Raw genomic sequence first — 15,403 nt, 5'->3', positions numbered from 1 at the left:
TGGATTATTGCAAAAACCTGCTGGTAGGTATGCCTGCCTCAAGTCTCTTCTTACTCCAATCCATCTTCCATTTGGCCACTAAAGTGACTTTCCTAAAGCACAGATCTGATGTCAACCCCATTCTCCCGCCATTCCCCCCAGACTCCCACTCAATAAACACCAGTGCCTCCCTATTGCCTCCAAGATCAAATACAAAATACTCTGCTTTGGCATTCAAAGCCCTCTATAACCTAGTCCCTCCTGCCTTTCCAGTCTTCTTACCCCTTACTCCTCAATATATACTCTTCTACTCAGTTTCACTGGCCTTCTGGCTATTCCACCAAGAAAATGCTCAGTTCTCAGCTCTAGACATTCTCTCTGGCTGCTCCTCATGCCTGGAATGCTCTCCTTCTTCTGCCCCACTAACTGACCTCCCTGGCTTCCTTTAAGGCCCAGCTAAAATCTCATTTTTGGGGCAGCTAGGTGGTACAGTGGATAGAGCACTGACTCTGGAGCCAGGAGGACTTGAGTTCAAATCCAGCCTCAGACACATAACACTTACTAGCTGTGTGACCCTGGGCAAGTCACTTAACCCCACTGCCTAGCCAAAAAAAAATCCCATTTTTCTAAAGAAGGCCTTTCCCAACTCTTCCTAATTCCAATGTCCCCACCCCTGTTAATTATTTCCTATTTATCTTGTATATAGCATTCTTTGTAAATATTTGTTTGAACATTGTCTGCCCATTTGTAAGCTATTTGAGGTCAAAGATTGTCTTTTACCTCTTTTTGCTTAGCACAGTGTCTGGCACATAGTAGGCATTTAATAAATATTTACTGATTGACTGCATTGAAGAAATAAATTTGTAATAATTAAGCAAAGGTCTATTTAATTAAAGACAACATTTATTAAATAACATACCCGGGTCATTCAGCAGCATGACTAGATCAAAAGCTGTATATCCATTTTTTGCCCGAAGAGTAACATCAGTTCCTTGATTTAACAAATATTTAACAACTTCTTTATTCCTATTCAAAACCAGAACAAAACAAAAGTCACATTTGCTAAGAGTAAAAAACTGATCCTTTCCTGAGTCACTAGAGATACCGTAGCAGTCACTGTAACTCAATACATGGAATGTTTGGAAAGACCATTCTATATATTGTTACTAACTAGCACAATTAATTGGAAATTTTCAAAGTATCACTTTGGACAGAGACTACATCATTTCTGTTCTTATAACCAGAACACAGGTGCATATAGTAGTTATTTAACAAATGATTGTTGTGTAAGTGAATCCTTACTACCCTTGTATGGAAGATCTCTTATATTATTTAATCTAATTATATTTGATACCCTTAATTTATTCCAATATTCTAATAGATCTATGACCTGATTGAAGTGAATACTATAACAATGCAAAACTGCTGTCCATTAATGCCGACCAACTAATGGAAATCCTTTTATAAATCAGTCACACTAGGGGCCCACCCTACTGCTTTCCTCTAGCTGTCTTGACCCTGTAGGGGCACCAAGGGAATACAAAAGCTATCAATTACCCCTCCCACCCACTAACCAACCAGGCCCACTTTTTTCCTAGTCATACATTCCTCTGATAATAGCCTTTAATTTACATACTAAAGAAGTAAAAGGCCAAGACATTACCCAATGAGTGACAAAAGACATATCTTTCAGGGATACCATATGGCCTTGGAATTTCCTCCAGGTCTAAGATGTGTTTATGCAGAGCTATGAGCCCGGTTGGTCTCCCTGCTTCAAGTCTTATGCCAATCCATTCCTTAACTTAGCTGTAAAATTGATCTTTCTAAAGCATAGGTTTGACCATGTCACCACCGCCCCCCAATCAGTAAACTCCAGAGGCTCCCTGTAACCTCCAGGATCAAATATATAAGTTGGCTTTTAAAGCCCCTTATAACCTGGCCCCCTCCTACCTTTTCATTCTTCTTCCAACTTACTCCCCCCCCCCCCCCGACATACTCTGTGATCCCATGACATTAACTTTTTTCCTGTTCCTCACACCAGATACTCCATCTCCTGACTCTGGGCATTTTCACTGGCTGTTCCCCTATGCCTGAAATTTCTTCCTTCCTTATCTCTGTCTTCTGGCTTCCTTCAAGTGCCAGATAAAATCCTGCCTTTTCTGGAAGACTTTACTCATCCCCCTTAATTCTAGTGACCATCCTCTGTGATTCCCTCCAATGTATCCTATCTATATCTTGTTTGTATGTAGCTTGTTTGCATGTTGTCTTGTCCCATTAGACTGTGAGCACCTTGAGAACAGGGACTAGTTTGGTTTTTTCTTTCTATCTCTTGTGCATAATAACTCAGTGCCCAGCACATAGCATGTGCTTAATATATGCATATTGAATGACTGACCTGTTGAATGTGCTAACTAATCTGTTCCTAAATAGTTTATGATGGTGAACTGCTACCAAAATCATTCAGCTGGTGCTTAGAGTCCTTCAACCCAAAGAATGTTATAACTTTAAATGTGAAAAGTCCAATTAAATCACCCATTTATGAGCGATTGCCTTGTAATACAACATTTTCTGCAAAAAAAAATCTCACTCAATGATTGTTTATGGATATGGATAAAATTTTGTGAAAGTGATAAAAATCTACAGAATAAATAGGATGTCAAAAAATGCCTCTTGAAGTAAGGTCTAATAATATAGTGAGAGGCAGTGCGTCATAGTGGTCAGGAAGATCTGGACTCAAGATACATGTTAACTTCTGACACACACTAACTGGGTGACTCTGGGAAAGTCACTTAAGATCCCAGGGTCCCAAGCAGCTCTATTAGTTGAAAAACTGATGCTGATTTGCCACAATAGAGGGAGTACTCTACGCTAATGGAATACCAGGTCTAGTTTGAAACTACATACACACACACACACTCATAGACCCACACAGACCCCCCCACACACACACACAATTTGTGACTGCATTCATTTTTTTCCCCAGACTTAGGCTTATGAGATTTCTAACTAGAAAGGAAACTCAGTGATGACCTTATTCAAGCCCTTCATTTTACAGATCAAGAAACTGAGGCCTGAGGAGGTTAAGGGACTCCCAAGTTCATATATCGAATAACTAAGAGATTCAGGATTTGAACCCAAGTCCTCTCATTCTGACTCCAGTACTTTCTCCACTATTGCATGCTGGCTCCTTATCATGAATGCCCTGACATCCCTGAAGAAAATGCCCAAACCCGGGTATTTCTGATTTAATAAAAGAAGCAACTTTATAGCATTTAGCTCTAAGAAAGAAAATAAGAGCTGCAATTCCTCCCAAAAGCAGTTTACCCATGGTAAGTGGCCTGCATTAGTGCTGTCCATCCATGAACATTATCCTGCTTGTCAACATCTGCATTTCTCTCAACAAGCAGCTGCACAAGAGACAACTGTCCAGTGACAGCTGCTAGCATCAGAGGTGAGGCTCCGTCCCCATTTATGATATTTACTTGGTTGGGATCTTCATCTATAATCTCTTTAACAAGCTGAAAGTTTCCTGAAAATAGAATAATGTTGCATATAAAAGTTAGATATCTGCTAAATGAATACTCTGTAAAAATGTGAGCACATAGTTTATATACAGAGTAATAATAATACCTACTTCCTAGGGTTGCTTTGAAGATAAAGTGAGCTATTTGTAAACTGCTTTGCAAACCTTAAAGCAGTATGTAAATGCTAGCTATCATTGTTATTTTAATTTATATTATATATGGAAGACTCCTGGTAGAACAGTGGATACAAGCTTTGGACCTGACATCAGGAAGACCTGAGTTCAAATCCAGCCTTTCTAGCTATGTGACTCTAGGCAAGTCACTTAACCTCTGTCTGCCTTATTTTCCTCATCTGGAAAATGCAAATTATAATAGCACCTACCTAAAAGAGTTGTTGTGAGGATAAAACAAGAAAACAATTATAAAGTCCTTTGCAAACCTTAAAGTATTAGCTATTATTGTTATTCTACACACACAATCTTTATTTTTCCATGTTTATTTTTTGGCTAGTCTGCTCATCCACCTATATTCTAAAAAATAAGAAGGCTACTATATATTTCTTGCAAAAATAACCTGCTTTTTTTGGTCTGTTGCCCACATTTCTGAAAAGTGATACCGTTCCATTAATAGTGTCTTTATTTGCTTTACTTTTGCATGAATTTGCCATCTAGTGGTGAAAAAAGGTAGCTGAAATACTAAACCCAGCATTTTATACATGTATACATACTTACATATGTGCATGTATACATGCGTGCATACGTTTATACAGACATATGCTTAAAAGTATTTTCCAAAGCACTTACCCATTTTCAAAGCGTGGAAAATATCAGGCCGTCTTTTTTCTTCATCTGAACAAACAAAACATTTAGACTAAAAAAGTTGAAATCAGAACAATTTAATATAATGGAGAATTCAAAATAACAGCATAATTTTACATATAATCTTTTTCTAGAAAGCATCCTTTTTCTTAGCCATATCTAAAGTATGATTAAAGTGATTTTATCCATTCTAGAGATAAAATTCCTTATTATTAAAGAAGGTGATTTTAACGTTTCAGAAGAGTCCTAGTTTTCTAACTAGTGACTAAAGGGTGCCTTCCATGTTTTTCTGTATCATGGGGATCTCCCTAAGAATTTCAAGGCTTTCTCTGCCATGGGAGTAGGGAGGGGGTGGTTTGGACCTGGGGGGGTTTTGGTGTACTTCTTTGGAGTGGACTTCCAATGAAGCATATTCATGATTCTGTCTGTAACTTGAAGGGCCCAGGGCCACCAAGGAAGAGAGCCACTCCTTAGGCCTTCTTCAGTCACATTCTTTCTCTTACATGATCAGTATGGCAAGCTATCATGGAAAATCCAAATGTGTGGTTTCTTTAAATGTAGGAGGATTAATCTTAATTAACTTATTTAGCACCTGAGGGAGGAACAAAGGCTAATATCAAGGCAGTATAAAGTGATAGATTTGGGTTTAATATAAAGATTTTCCTAACAATTATAGTTCTATGGGAGTGGAAAAGGATTCCTGGACGGGTAGTGAGTTCCCTGCCAATGGTGGTCTTCAAACAGAGGCTGGATAACCCTTTGTCTGATTTGTTATAGGTGGGACTCCTGCTTTAGGTGGGATGGCCTTCTCTGAGATTGTGATTATTTTGACAGTCCGTTCCTTATCTGTGGATGGTGGTACAAACAAATGGGTGTTGCAGATTATAGAATCTCACAGAAGTTCATATTTGGAAGATGCCATCTAGACCAACCCACACCTGAAACTGCAATATTCCCAACAAGTGGTCATCCAGCCTTTACTCATAGTCCTTCATTGGCAGGGAACTCACTACCCATCCAGGAATCCGTTTCTACTCCTGTAGAACTATAATTGTTCCTCTCTTAGGAGCTAAATAAGTAAATTAAGATTAACCCTCCCACATTTAAAGAAACCACAAATGGGCAGCAACCCCCTTTTGTATGTTTTCCTAAAATATAAGTTGGCAGACACATTCCCTGTGTATGGACACTAGTCTCCTCTGGCAACTCCCATTTCCTAAATGTCAGATTCATTTTTGCTTGTGTCTTCAGAGTTTTCTTCTTGGTAGCTTCCTTTCCCTTGAGGGCTTACTTCTCCTATTGAATTTTAGCTCAGTTTGGACCCTTCTAGCCACTTTCTGAAGTTGACACAGGACAACAAAAAAAAGTTTTATTAGCTATATTGCCAAAAAGATCACAAAATAAGGGATAGAACCAATGTTCAGTATGGATAGAACAGTGATAAAGGACCATGCTGAGGTTGTCCTTTATCATATGAAGAATAAACCAGTCTTTGGACTGGAATGGAAAAAACAAAAATGATGGATGGGCTTTTGAAATCCCAAACTAGTAAAAAAAAAAGAGTAAATAAGCATCTAGTTGCCCTTGATGAGTTCAAGTCACCAGGCCCAGATGGACTGAATTCGAGGACCCTAGAATAACCAGTTTACTGAACCACTTTGATTCTTTTTAACAATTAAAAACAACTTTACTAATTAACAATCAAAAGGAGGCAACTTCAAAGTTAAAAGGATATTCCACAATCATCAGGTGGTCAGGAAACACTTCAGAATGTCCAGAAGGCAAGGAAAGCTCAGTAGTCCTCCACAGCCAACAATCAGGTGTTATTTTTCACAAGCAATAAAAGCTCACCATTATCTGATCCAATCACCCCCGCATCCCTCTCATTCTTCTTGTGGCAGAAAAATTCCTACTTTCTTAAAGGGCCAGCCTCATTTACTTGCTGCTAGCTAAAACCATCTAGTGTGTAAAATCCTAGGTGGGACTACCCATGCAAAAAGTGAAAGGAATTTCAAAGGGTTGGGAGAAAAAAAGGGAAAGTAGGAAGAGTTTCTAGCTTCAGCTACCCTCAAAAGTATAGAGGCATAGCAGCCCAATTCATACAGAGGTGTTAATGCATAGCTGTTAATAGTTCCTTATAAGGTTGATAGAATTCTCCAGAAAATTCGTGTGGAACAGAGTCCTTCTCCCAAGCTTTTGGCAGCTAATTTACAGTTAGTTCAGTTTCCTTTTCTGAAACTAGATTGCTTAAGATCTCTAAGCAGCCCAGGCTCCAGGCTCACTCTTCCAACTTGTACTAGCAGGTTGAGCACCCAACTAATCACTTTACCCCTTGAGGTTGTAAGAATAATCCTGAAATTGAACCACTTTCAGTGATATATGACAGAGTAGGAAAATGGGGAAAATGCCACAAGACTAAAGGTCAGAAGTCTTTAGGCTGATGAACATGATTTTAATTCCCAGCAAAATTCTAAAACATATTATAAAGGGTGGTTAGTGAATATCTAGATAAGGAAGTGGTAATCACAGAGACCGAAGGACTTCACTAAAACCAGTTATGCCAGACTAACCTCATTTTCTTTTTTGACAGATCAGTGAAATTCTGTAAGTACCACTTACCTAGATTTTAGTAAAGAATTTGGGAGTCTCTCATGTAATTCTTGTAGAAAAGATGGAGATGTGAGACAATAGTACAGCAAAGCAGAATGGTACTGGCACAATTCAGTTAAAGAATTCAATAAACATTTGTTAAAGGCCACATCAGGGGAGTCATTAATGGTCAGATGTCAACCTGGAAGGAAGTCTTAGTGAAATGCCACAGAGATGGCTTGGGTTTGCTCAGTGTGCTGTTTAGCATATGTTTGTGAATGACCTGGGAAAAGGCAGAGAAGACATGCATCTCAGATTTGCAGATTGCACTAGAAAAGAAAGTTAAAACAATAGCTGACAGAGTCAGAATATAAAAAGATCTTGACTGAATAGAGCACTGATTTGGCAACACAGAGAAAAGTATTTGAAAGTCTGTTATATGATACAAGAAGGCTTCAAGGAAGATGTGAAGTTTGAAGTGGGCTATGAAGGATGGACAGAATTTGTATAGGCAGAAAGATGAGGACATTCTAGATCAGAGTGTTGTTTGTTGTTGAGCCAGATTTTAGGTCTTGAACACCAGGCTAAGAAGAATCATTAAAATAGCCTCTTCCAAAAGAATATTGTATACTCTAACAGCGATATTGTTTTAAGAACAACTTTGAGTGACCTAGTCATTTTGATTATTAAAAATACATGAATATATGAAGAATAATGCTATCTACATCCAGAGAAAGAACATAGAAGTATGTATAGTATGGTTTTACAAATTTGTGTGTGTGTGTGTGTGTGTGTACACACATTTGTCTCTAATGGTAGCCATCTCTAGAGCAAGGGGTAGGGAGGGAAAGAGGAAAAAAAGTTACACGATAACTTTATTATATATTTAAAAGAAAAAAGCAAGTTGTACATAACAGATTTGCAGTTTCATATGCAATCCTCTTTTTTTCTATTCTACTTTGTTATGGAAATGCTTGTTTTATTTCCAGAATAAAAAAAAAAGAAAAAAATATTTTCCAATTACACTTTGAAAAATAGCCTCTTCTTTCCATACTTTTAATACCACATTAGTACTAATCATTTTCTCTCATATTCTTAATCACAGAACACTTCAATTTATAATTGTAGATTGATTCCTTGTTCTGGTTGGTGGCACCTCAGGATATCTCCAGTTTTCTCAATGAATATTTAAAATTTTTGAAAATCAAATTTTAATTTATTTAAATATAAAACCAAAAATATCATGGAGTACTTTTAGGAAAAATTAGTTATTAGAAGGAGCATGGGCCATAGTGGAAAGGATAATAGACCCAGAATCTGAAGATCTGGGTTGAAGTCCTAATACCTCCATTATTAGCCATCTACCTTCAAGGGAGTAATTTAATCTCTCTGAAATTAGGTTACATTATCTGTAAAATGACAGTAATAATACCTAAATTATCTATGTTATAAGGATGTTATGAGGAAAACACTGTAAACTGTAAAACACTATATACGTGTGAGTTATTATAAAAAGAGATTTGAACTGAAAGTTGGGAAGGTATTGTGAAGAGCAAAAAAAGAAAAAAATCAGGAAGAAAATTTCTGTTTGGAAAGCAATATTCATGTATAAATCATGCTGGTGTACATAGCCACAATTTTGTTGTTGTTGTTATTTTCATTCTGCTTCTTTTTAACTATGAAGAAGGCAGATTCAGGTACCCTGAGCACTTAGAGTTAGAGGGCACAGGAAAGATGAACCTTTCAAGGTTAGCACTAAATAAGGACCTTTCATTAAGACCATTTGTATAACAGGAGAAGAAAGACTTCAAAGTTTTAACATCTGCCAAAACTGGTTAGTAGACAGGTCGAACAGGGCAATAAAGATTCAGAGTGAGTTAGATCTACTTAAAGTTAAAGAAAACCACAGTAGACTGAAGAATAAGAACAGTTAACAGAATGTTGTTGTTGTTTAAGAACAATTAAAGTTTGGGGAGAAATGTACCTGTTCCTAAGTGTTTGCATTTCTTGAACTCCTATTCTAAATTATGCAACAGATTTTGACTATAACAAGTGAGTAATTGTTTTGAGGTTTTAATAGCGAGTTGTTGAAAGGCTTTTGATATAATTAGTCATACCTATACAAATAAAATTATTTCAAATATATAATTATAGTCCACGTACCATCATGTATTTTGTGGAAACTTACTTGAGATCTAAGACATCTCCAAAGGCCTCATGTTGGAAAATGCTATCCACATCCAAAGAAAGAACTATGGAGTTTGAATGCAGATCGAAGCATACTATTTGCTATTTTTTTCTTCTATTGTGTTTTGTTTCCTCTTTCTGGTGGTTCCTCCTATTGGTTCTAATTCTTACTTACAACATCACTAATGTGAAAATATGTTTAATAGGAATATATATGTATAGCCTATATCAGATTGACAGCCTTCTTGGGAAGGGAGAGGGAGAAAAATTTAAAACTCAAAAGCTTATGGAAATGATTGTTGTTAATTTAAAATAAATTCATTAAAAATAAAAAAAAGAAACTTACTTGAAGTCTGAGTACTGTAGCTAGAAACTAAATAAAGAGCTCTTTAAGTATTATCCTTACAAAGAGAAATCTAGAAATAGAGGTATAATTAGCTGGGCAGGGGGAGGTGTTGAATGAGTCTTCTTTCCTATCCATTGTATGCTTCCTCTCCATAGCAACCACCATTTCATTTCCATGCATAAGTTTCATGGTCCTCCCCTGACCTGTGCCCTCTGCATGGTGTAGTAGTTGCCACCTCAGTCTGCCATTGTCATGGTATCTCTTTCTTGGAGTCCACTTTTCCCCCTAATTCCCATAGGGGCAAGGGCCAGGCTCTCAAAGGGGAAGGGTTACTCCTTCTCCCAGAACAACTGCACCTATATTTGGATTGTTTTATGCCCTTCCCACCCACTAACCCACGCACAATTGCATTTGGTCTAGATGCAAATTTTGTTGTTGTTCAGTCATTTCAATCATGTCCAACTCTTTGTGGCTCCATTTTGGGGTTTTCTTGGCAAAGATAATGGAGTGGTTTGCCATTTCCTTCTCTAGCTCACTTTGCAAATAAGGAAACTAAAGCAAAAAGGATTAAGTGACTTGCCCAAGGTCACACAGCTAGTATGTATCTGAGGCTGGATTTGAACTCATGAAAATGAGTCTTCCTGATTCCAAGCCCAGTGCTCTATCCACTGTGCGACCCAGTCACCCCCTGGGTACACTAACTCCTAGTAACTGCTATGATTTGAATTCTCACTACTCATCAACCTGACATCTTCAAGCCTAGCCCTGTGATTCTTCTACTCTACCATGCTATCAACAACTAGACTTCCATGCACTGCCCTTAAGTAAACCAACAGAAAGTAAATGGCAATTTTTTTTTAGCTTTGCAATGCAAAATAAACAAACAAACAAAAACAAGAGGACAGAGACCCTTACCTGTTTTGGGTCTAACAGTTGTAACAGAATCCAAATAGTCTATCATTTCTTTATGTTTGAAATCAAGTGCAATTTCAAAAGAGGTTTTCTCCAGCACATTGACATGGTCAGGGTTAGCTCCTTTGTCCACCAGCTGCTGAGCCACACTCACTCTCCCATTAAGAGCTGCCAACATCAGCGGACTCCAGCCCATAGTCTTAACACTGTAATTGGCATCAGCTCCCCACTCCACTAAGAGGTGGACCACTGCCTCATGTCCATGCTGGGCAGCTATCATCAGGGCAGTTATGTCTGGCAGGTCCCCCTTGTTGCCATCCTCAAGTACACTCTGATTAAAATGGTCATAATTGTCAACGAAGGCTCCTGTTTCCAGTAAGAGCTTCACTGCGCTGAGATGACCACCTCGGGAGGCCATTGTGAGCACACTTGCCCCAAGTCTGTTCTGTGCATTAACGTCTGCGCCATTTTCCAACAGTATGTGAAGCACATTTATATGTCCAAATCTGTAAGAAGCGTAGGGAAACAATTAGAGAATCCAACAACTAAACACACCATAATAAGTGACAAGGAAATAGACCATTAGTCAACTTACATATTTATGCAACTTTATTCATCTATGTACAGGTATCTCTCTATATATAAACATACACATTACATATAATATTTATAAATATAACATTTTGGACCAGACCTTTGTGATTTTATTGGTATATGGGACACCTGGTTAAAAAAACTCCCTCTACCAATGCAGATTGGCAAATGCTCTGCAATTTTTTGTCTTAGAAGATTGTTTTGGGCATTGGGACGTTAAGTGACCTGCCCACTACGTGTCAGAAATGGGACTTCAGGTCTGGTTTTACTGACTCTCTGGCCAATGCTCTATGCACTATGCCACACGATATATGAAGGGTTGTGTGGTACAATAGATAGAACCCTGGCCTCAGAGTCAATTAGACCTGGCTTCAAGTTCACCTCTGATGTACACTGAATGTGTAACAGTAACAGCATATGTTAACATTGAGATGTATACACATAGGTATATGAATACACATATACATGATTCCTTCCATCCCTTTTCATTATCTTCCCAGACTTCCACTTTCTCCAAAAAAATTTTCCAGATCCAATCCTTCTTAGATTTCATTGTTCCATTAATTCCAACATCCTCCACCATTTACATATGTATATGTAGATAAATAATACATTAGATGCAGAGTACTAGTAGGTACTAGCCATGATACAAAGGAAGGGGAGCTACCTGAAGGAACTTACAACATGAAGGGAAACATAGGACAAATACAGGCAAAGCAGACACACACAACAATGTATAGGTGATTGTAAAATTAATTATAGCTTTATAGTGACCTAAAAGGCAGAGGAAGCTGGAATAAATGTAATAAAGAGTCAAAAAGGGGGTAATTTGGGAAAGTTTCATGGGAAAAGTAGGAGTTTGCCTGGGAAAACAAATAACAAAAAGGATGGAAAGGATTGCCTTAAGCAGAAAATTAGAATTATGGAGAAAGAAAAAAGTACAGATGAAAAAAGTGACCTGCCACTTTTAAAGTTAAAACTGGCCACAAAGAAGAGATAACTGAAATTGTCAGGAAACCAAATATTAATTTTGCCTCTGTTGTGTTCAGAGGCATATATCTTCAAGTAAACAAAAATAAACCTTGGGTACTGCATCTAGTGGTTGAAATACTGTTGGGAGTTTACAAATGTTCTAACTGGAATGAGAAAAAGTCTAGAAATCTTTTCCAAGATTGGCCACCAGTGAGACCACAAGAAGGCTGAACTAAAGAGTCAGAATTTTTGATCAGTAATGAAATCCACTCAGTGCTTTGATATCCTGGAATAAAAGCACCAAGCAGTGTGTCATTTGGTGCTATTCACTTCCATTTTCTAAAGAAATATCTTATCCCAATTCAAACAGGAATGCTTTTGAACCACCTTCCCACTCCTCATTTCCTCCTTGGTGCCAACACTATCCCAGGCATTAAAACTTTTGAGTTACCTTCTACTCCTTCCCTCTCCTTTGTCCCTCCATCTCCTATGGATTTTCACATCACATATCAGAAATCCAGTGCCCTCCATTGCCACTGTCATTGTCTTTGGGCAGGCCCTAACAGCTTCAAGCCTCAACTACAATGTCTGCTGCCCTGACCTTCCTGCTCTCATTTCTCCCCCTCTCAAAAGTACCCTGCATGTCTACAGATTCACCTTCCGAAGCCTCCACTTTCAGCATGTCCTTCTTTGGCTCAGGATCTATTTCCATAGCCAATAAATAGCAAATCCCACCAATTATATCTCTACAACCTTTTTTTTTCCACATCTGTCTTCTTTTCTTCACTCATGCAGCCATACCTCTAGTTTCAGCCCTCGTGACTTTTTGCCTGATTGGTTTCCATGAATCTCCCCAGTCTATCATCCACATAATTATCAAAATAATCTTCCCAAATAACTGGTCTGGCAATGTCATTCCCCTGATCAAAAAGCTTCTTCAGAGGTTTCCTGTTGACTCCAAGATTAAATATAAATTCCTTGATCTGGCATTTAAGGCCCTCCAAATTACACTACTCTGCCCTGCTGCCAATCCTAAAAGTTAATGTTTGGGTAACAAATAGATAAAAAGTGTTCAGATGGCCCTAGTTCCAGTATTCAAACAGGATCAAGAAAGATGAAAGATGCTGTTGTATAGCAGATAAACAACGACCTCAGCTAAGAAGACTGAGTTCAAATTCAGGCCAATACATCCTGGTGGAGTGACCTTGGGTTATTCACTTAATCTTGTAATGCCTCTTGTAATGCCAGGACTATAATTGCAGAACAGCTGTTGATCTACATTGGTGGTAAAAGTTCCCCAGATCAATGAAGTCATAGATCCATGCCAAAAAAAAAATGATAAAGAACAAATAGATTGGTTGGTACTGGGAAGAACCAAGCGTCTCCATAGGGAATCTGGCTCCCAGTAGAAGCCCATGACCAGCAGCTCTTCTGACAAAGTGGATCAGACATCTCAAGGTCCCCACCCTCAAGCATACCACATCTGTTTCCTAACTGACACAACTAAATAAATACTGAGAAAAGAAACCATGCCCACCATGTCTATTTATTCCAACCATATTAAACCAATATCATTCTAGTCTGCCCAGTTTTTCCACATACACCTGTATTTGTCTAGAGGCACAAAGAATGTCAGTTGCAGCACACACTAAAGTCAAAGAAAATCCAGGGTCTATCAAATCATTCAATTGGCTAGAAGTATAGGACTGTAAGGACTGGTCATGGAAACAGGCTCACTGTGTTTGCTCCTGCCAGACCCAGTTTTCACTGGGCCTGCCATATTTAAGAGGAATATTAACAAACCAGAATGAGTACAGAAGAGGGTAACTTGGGTGATAACAGGTGTTGAAAACATAACCTAATCAAATTGGGTGCAAGAACTAAGTAGGTTGAGCCTGAAGAAAAACAAAGAAAAGAAGTAATAGATGTAAAATGATAATGATGATGATAACATTTATCGTAGTACTTTAAGGTTTATAAAACATTTTACAAATATTATCTCATTTTTTCCTCACAACAACCATGGAAAGTATATGCTATTATCACCTCCATTTTACAGATGAGGAAACTGAGTCTAATACAAGTTAAGTGACCTTCCCAGGTTCCTGCTTTAGACACTCAGTAGCTGTATGATCCCAAACAGGTCACTAAATTTCTGTGAAACACGGGTCACCTACCTCATAAGGTTATTATAAGGCTTAAATAAGAAAAACATACATAAAGCCCTTTGCAAGCCTTGAAAGCATTACACAAATGTCAGTGCTAAAACAGGCAGAACTGGGATTTTCCTTCAGCCTTGGAAACTAGCCTTCTGTCCACCACACCCAGGCCTCTAGACTGTAGGTCTGGGCTTATTCCACCACCCTATTTTCCAACCTCAACCCATCCTTGGCCTTAGGCAGCTGTAGCTATCCATTAACTCTTTCCCTCCCACCAGGAAGTAGATTGCCAATGTTTGAGCCTAAATCAACAGAATTTAGTGAGTTTTATAATAAGTTTGTATTCCTCCTTCATAATGACTGAGTCAAGTCTGGCTCTCTGTTTTTATATATACAGGGGAAATGTCCATTGACTGGCTTGGCAGTGGGCGTGGAGAAGCTCAGCTTTTGGATGCAGAGGAGAAAATGGTAGGTTGGGGAAAACTGAGTCTGACTCCCTAATCCATGGGTCTCACCTAGATCCTGTTCCTATTTCCCTCTGAATTTTCATCTGTTTAAAGGTTCAAGATGTTCCAGGACCCACTTTCTTTGCTCATGATGGTGGTCAGATTGTAAAAATCACTTGTTGCTGACCACTTCTTCTTCCACAAATCCAGGCAGCCAAAAGCCCAGGGCTCACCACGTCTTCTCCCTCCACCCAAAATGAATCACAGATTAAGTGTTCATGAAATGTTGGCTGAAGTGCAAATCTCCATTTAGCAACAGGACTGAGTACAACAGCAAAGGGCTAATATAGTGGGACACTCTTCCCCTACCAATCTGGAAAGAGGTGGCAAAGGAAGGCTGGCATTGATAGCTAAGCTAAGTCCTTAATATATTACCCACATTAGTGATATTTCATGAGCACTTGCTTCCCTTAATGCCTAATTCCTTAAAAGTGAAATGACTATCTCTGGATTCCTGTTTAATTCCATAGCACAATACCTGCTGGTTCCTTGGGTATTCACAAATACCCCCCCCAAAAAAAGGACATTTAAAAAAAGCTTACCTAACAATCACAAGGCCCTTCCCTTCCAACCACCTTAAAGTTGCCTTGGTATTCTCAGTTTGGGTTAGTTAGCCCCAGGCAAACATTGTGATGTATGAAATTTGTCTTTGGTGTCCTCTACTTCTCTAGCTTTTCACAGTACCTCCTTGTCCTGGAGACCTCTGCACTGGACTGAGAGTCTAAGAGATATGGGTTCTAGTCTTAGCTCTGATGGAAACTAGCTGTGTGACCTGAAACAAGCCATTTGACCACCCTGTGCCTCAGTTTCCTCATCC

The 15,403-nt window shown here is 38.6% G+C and overlaps 1 protein-coding gene across 1 annotated transcript in view; it reads right to left on the bottom strand.

The window, feature by feature from the left end:
* Nucleotides 1–15,403, bottom strand: part of ANKS6 (ankyrin repeat and sterile alpha motif domain containing 6) — a 74,938-nt gene that overhangs the window by 38,316 nt on the left and 21,219 nt on the right. Inside the window, exons 2-5 of the mRNA XM_020995526.2 lie at nt 10,359–10,861; nt 4,307–4,351; nt 3,304–3,508; nt 899–1,005 (exon numbers count right to left, since the gene is read on the bottom strand). Coding sequence (XP_020851185.1) covers nt 899–1,005; nt 3,304–3,508; nt 4,307–4,351; nt 10,359–10,861 — 860 coding nt within the window. The remainder of the gene's footprint in view (nt 1–898; nt 1,006–3,303; nt 3,509–4,306; nt 4,352–10,358; nt 10,862–15,403) is intronic.

This window comes from Phascolarctos cinereus, unplaced genomic scaffold, assembly GCF_003287225.1.
Source record: "Phascolarctos cinereus isolate Bilbo 61053 unplaced genomic scaffold, phaCin_HiC Scaffold_4;HRSCAF=312, whole genome shotgun sequence".
Taxonomy (NCBI): Eukaryota; Metazoa; Chordata; class Mammalia; order Diprotodontia; family Phascolarctidae; genus Phascolarctos; species Phascolarctos cinereus.
Note: the sequence above shows the minus strand (reverse complement) of the source record. Positions and strands in the feature narration are given on the sequence as shown.